At 43.7% G+C, this 16,035-nt stretch overlaps 1 protein-coding gene across 3 annotated transcripts in view; it reads left to right on the forward strand.

The window, feature by feature from the left end:
* Nucleotides 1-16,035, forward strand: part of ASTN2 (astrotactin 2) — an 875,241-nt gene that overhangs the window by 540,246 nt on the left and 318,960 nt on the right. For all 3 annotated transcript variants that reach the window (XM_046023052.1, XM_046023053.1, XM_046023054.1), the window contains one exon: nt 8,203-8,369. In XM_046023052.1, the coding sequence (XP_045879008.1) occupies nt 8,203-8,369 (167 nt within the window). The remainder of the gene's footprint in view (nt 1-8,202; nt 8,370-16,035) is intronic.

Raw genomic sequence — 16,035 nt, forward strand, 5'->3', positions numbered from 1 at the left:
AGCACATACCAAGATAGACCATATCCTGGGCCATGGAAAAATACCTCAGTAAATTTAAAAAATTCAAATCATGCAGAGTGTATTCTCTAAATACAATAGCATGAAACTACAAAACAATAACAAATAACAGAAAAATCTTTAAATACTTGGAACCCTCACAACACATTTCTAAATAAACCATGGATTAAAGAAGAAGTCTCAAGGGTTATAAAAAACAATATGCTGATCTGAAAGAAATAAAAATAGAGTATATCAGAATTTCTGGGACACAACTAGCATGGTGATCTATCCTTTCCTTGTAATTTCTCTGTGTCTTTATATTTAATGAGGAGGAAAGTTATTGCCATGAATGTATATATTAGAAAAAAAGTTTCAGTTAATAATCTAAGCTTCCACCTTAAGAACCTACAGGAAAAAAAAAAAAAAAAAAAAAGAACAAAATGAACCCAAAGCAAGCAGAAGAAAGGAAATCAATGTACTTAAAAACAGAAAGAAAAAAAATACACAAAAGTCAATGAAGTAAAAAACTGATACCTTGAAAATATCAAGCAAATTGGGGGTTGGGGGAAACTAGCAAAACTGATAAAAGGGAGAGAAGATACAAGTTATCAGTATTAGGAATGAAACAGGTGATACACAATACCATTTACAATGTCTAAAAAATAATGAAATACTTCGATGTAAATCTAACAAAACATGTGAGACATGTATGCTGAAAACTACAGAATGTTGATGAAAGATATTTTTTAAGATTTTATTTATTTTATTTTAGAAAGGGAGCATGGATGAGGAGAGGGGCAGAGGGAGAGGGAAAAGCAGACTCCCCACAAAGCAGGGAGTCCAACATGGGGCTCAATTCTAGGACCCTCGGATCGTGACCTGAGCCGAAGGCAGATGCTTAACTGACTGAGCCACCCAGGGTGCCCTCATGAAAGATATTTTTAAAAGATCTAAGTAAATGAAGGGACAAACTGCGTTTACAGATTGGAAGAGTCAACATCATAAAGATCTCCTTTCCCTTCAAACTGATGCAGAGTTTTAGGATAATTCCTATCAAAACCTCCAAGGATAATTCCTATCAAAACCTCATCATGCTGAGGTTTTGATAAGAATTATCCTAAATTTATATGGAAGGGCAAAGAAACTAGGAAAAACAAAACAAACAAACAAAAAAGGACCCTGATGCAGAAGCTGCCATGGAACTGGCCCTAAGCATCACACGGGCTGTGCGCTCCCTGCGTGCGGACTACAACCTCACCCGGATCCGGCCTGACTGTTTCCTGGAAGTGGCCGATGAGGCCACGGGCGCTCTGGCTTCGGCAGTGTCGGGCTACGTGCAGGCGCTGGCCAGTGCGGGTGTGGTGGCCCTCCTGGCCCTAGGGGCTCCCGTGCCACAGGGCTGTGCCGTGGCCCCGGCCTCTGACCGCTGCTCCGTCCATCTGCAGCTGCAGGGGCTGTTGGACCCGGCCCGGGAGCTGGGCAAGCTGCAGGCCAAGCGCGGCGAGGCACAGCGCCAGGCACAACGTCTGCGGGAGCGCCGCGCTGCCTCAGGCTACCCGAGCAAGGTGCCCCTTGATGTCCAGGAGGCAGACAGAGCCAAGCTCCAGCAGACAGAAGCAGAGCTCAGGAAGGTGGATGAGGCCATTGCGCTATTCCAGAAGATGCTGTGATACACCCGACTCCACTCTTCATAACCTCCAGTGTCCACCATGGGGGTGGCAGCAATAAAATATTTTGCCACAAAAGAAAAAAAAAAATAGAATAAAATAAGAGTAGAAAAAGTAGAATAAAATAGGAGTCAGTCTACCCTGTTTCAAGATGTATATGGCTATGGTAATCAAGACTGGGGTGTTAACAGAAGGATAGACCTATAGGTCAACAGACAGAATAAAAAAAACATAGAAATGACCCACACAGTTAAGCTCAATTTGGGTTTTGTTTTGTTATGTTTTTTTGTGTGTGTTGTTGTTTTGTTGTGTTTTTTTTTTGTTCTTTGTGTTTTTGTTTTTTGTTTGTTTTTTACGAAGAGGCAAAAACAATTTAATGGGGAAAAGGGAGTCTTTTCAACAAAGGGTGCTGGTACAATTGCACATTCACAGGCAAGAAAACAAACCTCAGTGAAGTCTCACACCTCATGCAAAAATTAACTAAAAATGTATCACAGAATTAATTGTGAAACATAAAGCCATAACACTTCTAGAAAAATACACACACACACAAGAAAATCTTTGAGATTTGGGCTTGGCAAAATGTTCTTAGATTCTAAAAGTACGATCCATAAAAGAAAAAAATGGTAACTTGGATTTCATCAAAATTAAAAACATTTGCTCTGTGAAAGCTCATTTGAAGAAGATGAGAAGACAAGTTACAAACTGGGAGAGAAAATACATTTGCAAGCCACATCTCTGACAAAGTCGAATGTCTAGAATATATAAAGAACTCTCAAGCCTTACCGGTAAAAAAACAAAACAAAACAAAAAAAACCCCAAATCGTTTAATCAGAAAATGGGCAAAAAACATTAAGAGACATCTCACTGAAAAGAATATACAGACGGAAATGGAGCTCAAGAGATAATTCAGCACCACTACTAGGGAAATTCAAATTAAAACCATAGTGAGGGTGTGACTACACACAGATCAGGGTGTCCATATGTATATATGGACAACATCAAATGCTGTTGAGAGTGAATCACTCATACATTTACTTGTGGAAATTTAAAATAGGACAACCACTCTGGAAAACAGTTTGGCAGCTTCCTAAAAAAATTAAATATGCAACCTTCATATGACCCAGGAATTATATTTCTTGGGATTTTTTTTTTGAAGAACTGAAAATTTATGTTTACACAAAAACTTGTATGCAGATATTTATAGCAGCTGTTCATTACAGCTACGAAATAGAAACAACCCTCATGTCCTCCAGCAGGTGAATGGTTAAACACACTATGACCTGTCCATACTATGGACTACTACTATGCAGTGAAAAAAGGAACTAAATGTTGCTACATCAGCAATCTGGTTGAACACGAGAATGATGCTGGGTGGAGGGGGAAAAAAGCCAATCCCAAAAGGTCACATACAATAGGATTTATCAATGTTATATTCCTGAAATGACAGAAATTCTATAATGCTTTCTATCAAATTCTAACCTGTAAAGGAATGGAGACCATAGTGGTTTCTGGGCATAAAGAAAAGGAGTCAGGTGGGAAGTGTGGGATTTTAAAAGGGCAACAGGAAGAATTTCTGTAGCAATGTAAATGCTCTGTATCTTGGTAATCAATATATATATATCCTGGCCGTGATATTTTTTCTATTGTTTTCCAAGGTGTTTCCATTGGAGGAAACTGGGCAAAAGGTACACAGGATTTCTCTATTTTCATATTATTTCTTACAACTGCATGCAAATCTACAATTATCTCAAATTTTTTAAAAAATAATTTTTTTAAAAAAGCAAACTGACAGGGTTCAGACGGAATTTGGCTTGTAGATCTTAGTGCACAACTCTGGCTTAAGTGATGTGGTCACTGCCTTCCTCTCACACCTTGCCATGGGCTCGCTGAACTTGTTTTCTCCTGGCTCACTGAGCTTTGACTGTCTGGCCTTCTCGGTTCCATAGGTCAACACTGTTCCCTCCTTCAGGACTTTCATACTTCCAGCTCCTTCTTGGATAATGCCCCCCACTTGTATTCACCCAGGAGACCCCACTCACTATTCAGACTTCACTCAGAGTTTCCCGGTATGCCTCCTTTACTCCGTTCCCCGTTCACTTGGTTCTTTCTTCTTTTTACACACCGTGAAATAACTGTCTTATTTATTTACTCATCAGTCATTTTCCTCTCTAGAATTTAAACTCCATGAGATCAAGGTGTTGTCTCTTGTGTTTACTGCGACATTTTCAGCATCCAGCACATTTGGCTAGTGCTAAGTAGGTGTCCAGTCAATATTTCTTGAGCCGTCCAATGAAAGGCTTGCATAGGTAAGAAAGAAAGAAGCTGATAGTTGTAGTTAGGTTTCCTTTTGAGGGATTGGGTTCATTCGTTTACCATTTGTTCACTTCCCCTTCATTTATGAACTGCCTACTATGTGTTAAGTTCTGAGCCGGGCACTTCCAGTGTGTTTTCTCGTGAAGTCTCCAGAAATGCCTCCGAGAGAGGCACTGTTACTCCCATTTTCCAGCTGAGGAAACTGAGGGGCTCTCTGAGGTGAAGCAGTTGTCGCCATGCCATTTGGGGCTCACAAAGCCTGTGTGGAATCAGGCCTGACGTCAGTCCCCATGCTCTTGTCTCCAAGCTGCCCCCCCCCATTGAAATAAAGGAAACTGAAGCCCAGCTGGGTTCAAGGACTTGCCAAACACACAAGGCAAGTAAGAAGAAGTGCCTGGGCAAGAATTCTGATCTTCCTCTTTCTAGGATGGTGGCATGTCTCTCTTTTACTCAGGGACATTTTCTCCTGACTAAGAGGAATACTTCTTGACCAAGGCATCCCTACTCCAGTAACTGCTGGTCACTCACACAGCCAGGGTTTTGAGTTTCCCTTTCAAATTATACCGCGCTTCTTTTTTGTTTTATTACTAGTCCTCTTTCTGACAGAGACATAATATTCCTTAGCTCTCAAACTAGACTCTAAGCTGCTCCAAATCACCCACGACAGCAGCTGCCACTTGCCAAGTGCTGTGCTGAGCGTCTGACGCATTTAGCTCCCTATATCGGTTATCTATTGCCGCCTAACAAGTCATCCCAAAACGGAGCAGTGGGAAAAAAAAAAAGATTTTACTGTCTCACATCATCTCTGAGGGTTAGAAATTCAAGAGTGGCTTAGCTGGGCGGGTCTGGTCCCTCTGAGGTGCTAGTCAAGGTGTCAGCTGACTGGTAGGAGGGTCTGTTTCCGAGCTTACTCCGGGGCTGTTGGCAAGGCAGCCATGGTGGCTGTTGGCCAGAAGTTTCCATTTCTTGCCCCACGGGACTCCCTCTTTCTAGCACTGCTCACAACATGGCAGCTTGATTTCACCACAGCCAGTGATCTGAAAGAGAGGGAGGGAGACAGAGGGAAGCTTCAGTCTTTAATAATCTAGTTTTGGGAGGGCTACGCCATCAGTTCTGCCATATGCTATTGGTCATGTGGACCAGCCCTGGTGCAGTGTGAGAGGACACTCCACCGGGTGTGAATGCCAGGAGGCAGGAATTGTTGGGGACCATCTTCGATGCTGGATACAACTCTGTTTACTCCTTACAGCAATCCTATGAAGATAGATGAGTTTGAGTCACTGGCAAGAGGTTGCGCAGCTTGTAAGAAGCCGAGTTTGGACACAGACCCAAAGTTAACATACAGACACACTGTACATCCTGTCTGGCACTCAGATGGCTCATTCGAAAAGTTGCAAGTGACTACATTGTTGCGGACACTATGCTAAGTGTGCCCTGCAGGTGGGAACAAGGCAGGAGGGTCCATTGTATTATAAACTTTGCATTTTGTTGAGGAAGACAGATGATGAGAGGTCAAGTAATTGAAATAATATGTAAATCATCTCGAACAGTGAAACTAGTAGATCTCGTCTGCCCTCGCCCACCCACGAGGACTCGGGGCATGACGTCCACGCCGGATGAAGGGATAATCGTGTGGGCGTGATCGGAAAACCCACTTCATCTGCTCAGAACACCTCTCCCAATTTTAACGTAAGGAGGTTAAATCAGCTATAAATCTATCTTTGGTCCAATGTCCTGAGATGGGAAATCCATCAGTCAGTTAGTGACAGGGGAGTGGAGTGCATTGCCTGGGAGTTAGCTAAGAGCTGCAGAGCCAGAAAGCCTGAAAAACCCCACCCCTGCCACTCCTCCTCGGTTTCCTGATCTGTAAAATGGGACTCATGATACTTCCTACCTGAACTGGATCCTGTGGGCACTGTACGAATCACCACAAACTCTGTTGCTGACGATGATGGAAATGTATTCTTTCTCAGTTCCAGAGGGCAAAGGTCCGAAGTGGTGGTGATCTCAGGATGGTGTTCCCTCCCAGGGCCTCACTTGCTTCTTTCTGGCTTCTGGAGGTTGTAGGATCGACTGAGTCATGGCCCCATGGCTGAAATCTCTGCTCTGCCTTCACCTGGCCTTTTCATCCGTGCGTGTCCTCTCTATGCCTTTATCTTACGAGACATCCATGACCGCTTTCAGATCTACCCTGATAATCCAGCTAGTCTGCGTAATGCAAGGACTTGAGTTTTATCACATCTGCCAAACTTTACCATCGAAGGTGACAATCACAGGTTTCAGGGGTTAGGTCAGAAACGTATCTTGGGGAACCATTATTAGCCTACCACACAACCTTATAGGTTTGCTGTAAGGACCAACTAAGTAAAATCAAGTTAAGTGTTTAGATCTTGCCTGGATTACAGAACATACATTTTTAAAGAATAAAAGTGGCAGGGAATCAGCTGGGAATGGGAAGAACTAGGAGTGAATTCCGTGTCCCTATCCCTCCTGTCACCTGATGAGAAGGTCAGACATTTTTTTTCTAGCACTTATCCCTGTGTCTCTGCAGACAGACAGACCCAGCCCCAAATACCCGAGTACCCGTAAATGGCCCCGTGACCAGGTGCCCTCCTGTCTGACTGTGAGTGTTCCGAGACGAGCAGGGGTTTCCTCGGAGCTTGTATTAATATTTACAGCACTTCACTCACATGGAAAATTGATTTTTCTTCTTAAGCACAAAATGAGGCCAGTTTTATAACCTTTCTGCAGCTTGATAAAGGCCATTTATAACTCACTTTCTCCGTCACCCTCCCTGGCGCCAGTCTCAAATGTCTCGAAGAGCTCTTGTGCATTTGTAATTATGAATTCTTCTTAGGCAAACTTTAGTTTTCAGGAGGGTTGACCTTTTGTTGTTGTGGGTTACGGTGGTCTTTGTAAATGGATTTGTGTGTGTGTGTTTGTTATTGATGTTCTTCAGGACGTGGCTTGGGACGGGGACTGGGGGTGGGGGTGGGGGCGTGTACTATGAGGCCATTTTAATCGGTGATGTCCAGTGATGGATGAGGAGGGCTGAGCTCTGAGTGTTCATCTCTGTGGACAGGAAATGCCAGCAGAGTGACCGAAATTAAAACCTTGTACCTCGTTTTCTGTCCCCAATGCAGGAGAGTTGAAGACGAGCTCAAATAGCTGATTGTCCCTGCAGTATAGGATCTTCTGTTCACGGTGCACTTAGCAGGTACCAGGCACACTGATAAGAGCATTTGACTAGGTCACCCAAGATTGGAGTCATTGGGGTTTTTTAGGGACCGGAGGGCTGCTGGTTTGGTGGCCTGGAGAGAGGTGCCCATGGCTGGATCTGAGGCACCTGTGAAGGACATTGCCTATCAGTTTAAGGGAGACTCAAGGTGTTATGGTTGCTGCTGTTGTTGTGGGAAATGCATTCATTTACTTAAGCTGGGGAGGGATAATTTAGAAATAATATTCTGTTGACCATCAGGAGGATGGTGTGGAAGAGACCAGGCTGGAGAGTGCAGGCTCTTGCTGTGGGCATGCAGGGGTCCTGTTCAGGACCCCAGAGACAGGGATGAGACAAAGAGACAAATTCAAGACAGACAGGAAGAGAACTCACATGTGACGAGTACCAAATTGTGTCCAGAATAAGTAGTGTAAGGTGCACACTCCCAGGATCCAATTTAAGCTTGATAAGAAATCCATACAGGCAGTTTCCATGCCCATTTAACAGATGAAGAGACCGAGGCTCAGAGATGGTGAATAACTTGTCCCAGATCACAGAGGGAGAAGAAGAAGAGCTGGAATGTAAATTCATATCAGTAGGAACTCTTTAAAATATACCTGGCTGCTGGCCAGAGGGATTCTTTATCAGTGGCAGACCCTACTGGACCATAATGACGATGGTTCTAGTGTTGTCCACAGGAATAGCAGCTAACCCTTGCCATGCAGTTGTCGTGTGAGCCGCAGTGTTCTGAGCACTTTGCTGATGAGACCTTGTATTCTCACACATCTACCGGGCAGGTACTGACAAAAGTCCCATTTCACAGGCGGGCACACTGAGGGTCAAAGAGGCCATATAGCTATGAATGGGCCAAGCAAGACTCTGATTGAAACTGTCTGTGGTCCCTGCCTCATGCCCCTTTTCGGAAGGAGGGAGGAGAGGGCTTACAGGAACCCACCGCCTCCTCGGCCATGACCTCCCTGTTGCTCTCTCTCCCCCGAGCAGTGCCCCGAGGAGCTGAGGCCCATGAAGGACGGCTCTGGATGCTACGACCACTCGAAAGGCATCGACTGCTCGGACGGCTTCAACGGCGGCTGTGAGCAGCTATGTCTGCAGCAGACGCTCCCTTTACCTTATGACACCACATCCAGCACCATCTTCATGTTCTGTGGGTGAGTCTTGGTCCCCGTGGCCCAGCCACTCCCCTCACAGCAGCGGGAGATGTGGGGAAAAGGTCAGGAGCTGCAGTCAGGCCAAGCCGGCCTTGACCTTCAATGAAATGCCTTTCTGTGTCTGCTCTTTTAGCCCAAGAAGCAAAAGGCAACAGGATAACCTTCTATCCGGTATTGGGAAGAAGAAAGGAAAAAGCAAAATAAATAATTGATAAATAGTTATACTAAATGGAATCCATGCTCAGGCTGTGTCCTAGGGTCAGGACTGTGTTCTGCTGAAGCCCCTGCCCCTTCTGCCTCTCCCCTACAGTCCCAGCCAATATAGTCTGGAGACCAGAGCAGGCACCTGGAAAGTTTCACTGAGAAAGAAGTAGGTGTGCACTTAAGGATACAGGCTTGGACCAGGCTTTCAACCCTGTTTCTGCAGGAATTTAGCATTCCTAATTCCTGATTTTCCCATTCAGGGAAGGCCTCTCTATGCCCTAATGCCCTATCTGTAAGGAGAACCAATTGGGCGGCAGGGAGGTGGGAAGGAGACCATGCAGCCAATGCCAAGAAGTCAGGGCATTTGAAAATTCTCCTGAGACTGAAAGAAGGGGCACATTGGGACCAGCACACTGAATGGCCCGGGACAAGTCACTTTTCCTCTCCAGCGGTCTGATCACCTGTAAAATGAGAGCTTTGGACAAGGACACTGACCATTTCTTCCAGTTTACCATGTTTTCTGTGCAGAGGACTTCAGTGGAAGTTAACCTCTGTCCTGATGTCCCCAATGGCATCCCACGGAGGGCTTGGTCCTCAGCACTTACTCAGGGGAACAGATGCACCTTTTTTTCTCTGCTTCACTTTCCTCCTGGTGACATCTTCGTCTTTTAAAAACGTGTTAATCCTCTGACACTCTGGGACTCAGACAAATAACCCCGTGCTTGTGCAAAGGTGTCGGTCATTGAAATACGCTCCGTGCTTTACTGAGATAGAGAAACAGAATGAGATTTAACAAGAACATTTTCAGGCCTACATCTTATGCAAAAGAGGATGGGGAAGCACATATGAGTTTAATCCCAGTTTAACAGAGAACGAATTTTACCTGCTCGGTTCTAGTCTGTGGCTCTGCTGTTCCTTCTGGGACATATTTCAGGGTCTCCCCCTCTGCCCCAGTTACATTGGGGCTGCAGGTGCCTTTGAGCAGGTGTTGGAGCAGCTTGCTGGAGGGCCTAGATATGTATCAGTAAAATAAATAAGAAATAAATTAGTGTATGCAGACCTGAATTTATAGCTGTCTCTCCTCGGCTTAAGTGACTGCAGGGCAGTGTGGAGTAAATTATGCATGGGCTTAGATCTGAGGCTGGAATACAGAATCAGCCGTGCTCTTATCATTATTTTTCTCCCTGTGTACTTGGTGTGTGTTTTGGGGAGGGGGTGGTCCTTCTGTTGCAAATTACAACAGTAACAGCAGCAGGGACAGTAGTAATGGACTTGGGCACAGAAACCATCAGCACCTTCCTCCATCCACAGCACAGTACAGAGGTCAAGGGGAGTCAGCAGACTTTGGTTCTCATTCGAGCACTACGTTTGGGCAAGTCTCTGAGGATCCCTGCTCTTCAGTTTCCTGGTCTCTAAACTTTTAATAATATTTACCTCAATATGAAGATGGTCGGGAAGAATGCACATATTTATCCTTTGTTATTCCGTTAAGGTTAAGTCATGAGATCTTACATGACTCACTGCCTTCTTGTTGTGTGACGTTGAGCAAGTCACTTAACATCTCTGTGCCTCCCTTTCCTCATCTGTAAAATGGTGATGGTAATAGTTATCTCTTTATGGACCTGTCGTGAGGACTAAAATGCATTACATCACAACTTATATGAGTATCTGTAAAGTGCTTCTGAAGGGCCTTTCTGAAGTATAGTTGAGAAACAATATAATATCAGTTTCAGATGTATAACACGGAGATTGGACATTTATGTACATTATGCAATGCTCACCACCATAGGTGCAGTTACCATCTGTCACCATACAAAGTTATTACACTGTTATTGACTATATTTGCTATGTCATGCTTTGCAACCCACGACTTATTTACGACTAGAAGTTTCGTCCCCTCCATCCTCTTCTCCTGTTTCACCTGGCCTTCCACCTCCCCGCCCCTCTGGCAACCACGTTTGTTCTCTGTATTTGTGGGTCTGTTTCTGTTTCATTTTGTTTGTTTTAATATTTAGATTCCATAGGTGAGGGAAATCATTTGGTATTTTTCTTTCTCTGTCTGACTTCTTTCACCAAACATAAGACACTCTAGATCTATCCATGTTCCAAGTGGCAAGATTTCGGTTTTTTGATGGCTGAGTACTATCCCATTGCGCAAACACACACACACACACACACACACACACACACCCTTCTGTATCCATTCATCTGTGGATCAACACTTGGGTTGTTTCCATATCTTGGCTATTGTAAATAATCCTGTAACAAGCATCAGGGTGCATGTATCTTTTCAAGCTAGTGTTTTCATTTTCTTCAGGTAAATACCAAAAAGTGGAACTGGATCTTAGGGTGCTTCTGTTTTTAATATTTTTGAGGAACCTCTGTACCGTTTTCCACAGTGGCTGCACCAATTTACATTCCCAGCAACAGGGCACTGAGGCTCCCTTTCCTCTACTTCCTTGCCAGCACCTGCTCTTTCCTGGCTTTTTGATACTAGCCATTCTCACGGGTTTGAGGGGATATCTCACTGTGCTTTTGATGTGCGTTTTTCTGATATTTAGTGATGTTGAATATCTTTTCATGTGTCTATTGGCCACTGGTATGTCTCCTTAGGGAATATGTCTAATTCAGGTCCTCTGGCCACTTTTTATTTGGATTGTTTGTTGGGTTTTTCGGGTATTCATATATCAATAAGGGGTTAATATCCAAAATATATGAAGAATTCTGAAAGTCGTAAATAAGATGGAAAGGGTGGGGGGAGTTTGCTGTGAGCTGTTGAAACCCATCCAAAGGCTGTTAAGCAGGACAGAAAAGAAAAGAAAATCCAGGTCTCCTAAAACCAACTGCAGTGTCAATGTGTTTTGGAAATTGCCTATTAAGTATGCAAATGAGAAGTTACCCACACTTGTTAGAAGCACTATAAACAAAACAATGAAAGCCATTAGCAGGTACTTGTGAGAAAGTTGGTGGAGAGAAATGGCAAGCCTTGAATTAAGCAAGAAAAACAAACCTTTGCTCAAAAAGACCTTGGGAACTTCCTTAGAACTCTGTGACCTCTCTGAAATGTCCTGGGTAGGGGCAGGTATAATAAACCTCCCTACAGCCAGGACAATCCCAGTAGCTAAGTCTTATAAAGTGCCTTCTATGGGCCATGTCTGGGAAGTGCTTTGATTACAACAGGTTTTTTAATTCTTGTAAGGATTCTACAAAGGAGGCACTGTGATGAGCCCCAGTTACCCTCAAGAAAAGCGGGCACATGGTGGCTCTGTGACTTGCCCAAGGTCACACAGCCAGTAAACGGAGGCTTTGAGATTTCCACTCAGGCTGTCTGGCTGTAGTCTGTCACTGCTGGCTTCTGGACACTTCTAGCACTGTGTGGTCTTAAGCAAGTCACTGAACTTCTCTGAGCATTCCCTTTCAAGTGGAATCAGATAGGACTGTGAGGATAAATGAAATTATGCATGCACAGGGGCTAACACACATAAGCACCCAGGAAATGGTAGTTACAGTTAGTCGAAGAGGTATTAAGCCCTCTAATTTCATCATTGAGTGACTGAACTGAGGTCTTGTTTACCAGCTCTAGCACCTGGAACAGTGCCTGGCACATAGTAGGTGCTCAAGTAATCATTGTGAAATGATGTTCCTCAGTCAATGTGGCCAAAGAATGTGTTCCTGGTCTCGTCTTTCCAGCTATAATTCCAGCTGTTTCTCTTTTCCTGAATTTGGGCCCGTAGCTTCAGCTTCTGGAATTTGACAGTGTTGTTCCTTCTGCTTCTCCTCTCCTCCTCTCCTATACCATCAATATCTGCCCCCCTGCCTGTGGGCATTCAGCTTAGACAGCTCTGTTTCATCCTCCAGACTCAGTGTACATGGAACCTTCTCCAACAAGTATCCCCTTTCAAGGGGATATGACTTAAATATTGGCTCAATATTTATCAAGGAGTGTTAGGGAATGCAAAGAAGGGACTTTCTTTTCTTGTTTTATTTTGGTTTGTTATTTTTTCCTTTCTACCCACAAGACCCTCTTCCAAGGGACAGGCCCATTTGCATGTAGCCTTGAATTCCAGTTTATCCCAGTGAAACCTGGACACCGTTTGCAGACTGGACCTGTAGCCAGCTGCCCTGACCATCAGCCCCTGGTCAGGCCAAGGTCTGCACCACTAAGTCAAGTACCTTTCTCTGGGGTCACACAGCTAGCCCTCTGCTGCTGCCCTGAGTGTCTCCCTGTGGTCACCCCAACTGCTCTTCTGACTTACTGTCTGTCCTGCATGGTCCTCATCCGCTGTGAGTGCTTCATGGTCAGGGACTAGGTCCCCTTCTTGTCCCTCCCCACTATTAGACCTGAGAACTTCTTGGCACTGTATTTGTTGAATTAAGGAACTCATCTACCTAGGAATTCTTGTGCCTACTCTGTGCCTGGCCCAGGGATGCTGAGAACGCAAAGAGCATTGAACATGAGTCCTTGCCCACCCAGGGCAGAGGGGACACGGCGGACAGGTGACTGAGCCTCACGTGGTCCCAGATGATGTTGATAGAGCACAGGTACCAGGGTGGTGGAGACAGGCAGGTGAATTGGAAAGAGGTGGAGAAGGCCTTGGAAAATGCATTATTTTCTTAGAAATAAATTTTCTTAGAAATAAATGCTGAAGCATTTACAATGAATCTTAGAGGTGAGGGAGCAGGCATCTCCCCTGAAGACCTCGGTAGGTTACCCAGCAACCAAGTTTGTATCCTGTATAGTGTGTTTATAATGTATTCCGTTCATTCTTCTATGAGAACTTAGTATTATCTGCATAAATTCAACCTATTAAAAAAAAAACCAAACAGATAATATAAAGATAGGATTGACCAGAGCCATTTGTAAGGAGAGAAACAGAAAGGGAGGAAATGGTTTCAGAAGCCTGACATGGGGTGTTACTCAGTGGGAGATAAATTTAGCTCTGTGCTTCTTGGCAACTGAAGTAAACAGGAAGAAAAAAAAAAGAAAGAAAGAAAAAGAAAACCATGGTGGATTATATAGTTGTCCTGGCTTGACAAAAGGAATGTTGTAGTTTTGTTGTTTTGTGTGTTTTAAGGGGCAAACATCTTTTCTTGATATAATATTCTAAGAGAGATGTTCCCTGTATATTCGTAAATAAATTGTGATCAAGTCCATTAATCTTTTTGAAGTTTCAGGTATTTCTCAGATCTTTCAGAACAGGAAACTAAGGCTCGGAAGCATCTCACAGCCACTAGGAGGTAAAGTTGGGACAGGAGATATCTCATGGTTCTGTCTTCAGAGGTGGATGTATTTAATGTATTTAAATGTAATTTAATTTAAAATGTAATGAAAATGCATTTAAAAACGTGGGCTCAAAGAGCACATCTAGCCTCACATAGTCCTTACCAGAATATCTTTTTTAATGTCATTTTTATGTGATTTTAGGAGGGGGAGGAGATAATACATGCCTTTGATACTCATGGTGAACTGGAAGCCGCTCACTTTCACCGTCAAGGCTTTGCACGCTCTCTAGGAGTGGAAACCGCTGACCTCAGGAAGGGAGACACTGATCTTGATTTTGACCATGAGTAACAAGTTACAGACGTGTGGGAGGTTTTAAGGCCTTGTTTCATTGTGGTTCCTGACTTTTAGGTTAGGACCTGCCTTCTTCCCTCCTCCCTCGCACCCCCTCCCTGAGTTCTGATTGAAGGAAGAGGATTTTACCTCCCACAGTTAACACAGAACATCCACATGCCACATTCTTGTCAAACATTACAACCTCATGCTTCCAGGCACTTGAAACATTTTGCAAAAGCTCCGGTGTAAGACATATTCATGGACAGTTGACGGAAGCACCCAGAAGTTCATCCATTTGTTCAGAGAGGATTTTTTTCAATGCGGACTCTGTGAAACAGATGAGTCCCATGTGCAGCTGAAAGGCGAAAAGGGGCAGCTCAGTGGTCAAGCCCACATGGGAGAAAGTCTGTACTCTGGAACTGCCTTGAAGGTTCACCATGCACCCGGGGATAGTAAAGGCTCTGACAAGCCCTGTAGTGGTGAAACATCTTATGTCACTGGTTCTACAGGGACCACATTTTCCACTTTCAAATCTCTGAAATGAGGATGCATTTTACTATCAGTGCTTTGACCGAGTTTAAATAAAAATGTTTTTCCTTCTTAGTGTTAGGTAAAATGCTAATGTTTCTTGTAAGTGTTAAGGGTCTTAGGATAGATATATTGTTACATAATTTAACCAGAATTCCCCAGGGAATTCTGTTTCCTTTCCATTCTTTTTCTTATTTCTTCTTTTCTAAAGAATACCCTTGGGGGCCCTATATTCAAAATGGATTTTCTAAACTAAAATTTTCCCTTGAATGAAACCTTCAGATGGAGACCACCCTAAGAACAGTCTTACTCATCTGTATTTTAGTTGGGACTAAGCCTAAGGGCCTTCATGAAAAAGACCCCCATGACGTTGGTTAGAAGGGTTTGTGTGGTTGAGGATCTTAGCTTCTAGGCCACAGAGAGTCGTGGTCCTGACAGGCCCAGGGTGGGATTTGTCACAGGTGTCAGATTCAGGAAAGCTGGAAAAGCACCTGTTGCTCTCTTGCCTTGCTGTTAGGGTACTCAGATTCACCCCTGGCATTGGTCCAAGTCTTTGTGGCATGCAGGTCTTTGAGCTCTTCTTACCTGACCTTTTCTCTGTTTCTATTCCCTGCCCCCCCCAGGATTTGATTCATTTTCCTATTAAAAACAAAACAAAATAAAAACAAAAACAAAAACAAAAAAATGCTTTCTCGTCTATGCATTTCAATATATAATTTCTAGTTCCTAAACCATTGAGGAATGAATGAATAACCAAGCAAGTAAATACAGGAATAAACACTCTGCTCTGAGAATCTGTGTAAATGCCATATCTCTATAAGGTCTTGGTTTCCTCTCTTGAAAGACAAGCAGGTTGGAAATAGTCATTGGCGCTGAAGTAGAATGGGCGCTAGATTTGGAATGGGACAGTCCAGGTCAAGGGACTGTTTTTTTTTAAGTACTCGTGTGATCTTGGTGGAGGAATTTTAAAGTGCCAAGGCTCGGGGTCCTTGGTGGCACTGTTGGAATGAAACTCCCAACCTGTGATGTTGCTCTAAGGATTAAATAAAACATGCTCTTGGCTAAACACATATAGGTTTTATGGTGCAATCTCTGAAGTCCCATCTATTTCTAGTATTCTCTATAATGTGATAGGTGTGTTAAGGGTAACACATTCATTGCCTTCAGCTAAAATGCCCAGTTTGTATCTTTGTACTTATTCTATGTTTTTCATTTTGGCATATGTATAAATATAGTTTCATGCAGATCTTGGCTGGTTTCCTGTGAGCCTACACACTTTAGAATTTCTGCAAGAAATTCTCCCAGACGACAGAATGTTCTAAAGAAACTGTATAATTATGTCGCATGGTAAAAAGAAAAAAAAAAAAAGAACAGAAA

Source organism: Meles meles, chromosome 11, assembly GCF_922984935.1.
Source record: "Meles meles chromosome 11, mMelMel3.1 paternal haplotype, whole genome shotgun sequence".
Lineage (NCBI taxonomy): Eukaryota > Metazoa > Chordata > Mammalia > Carnivora > Mustelidae > Meles > Meles meles.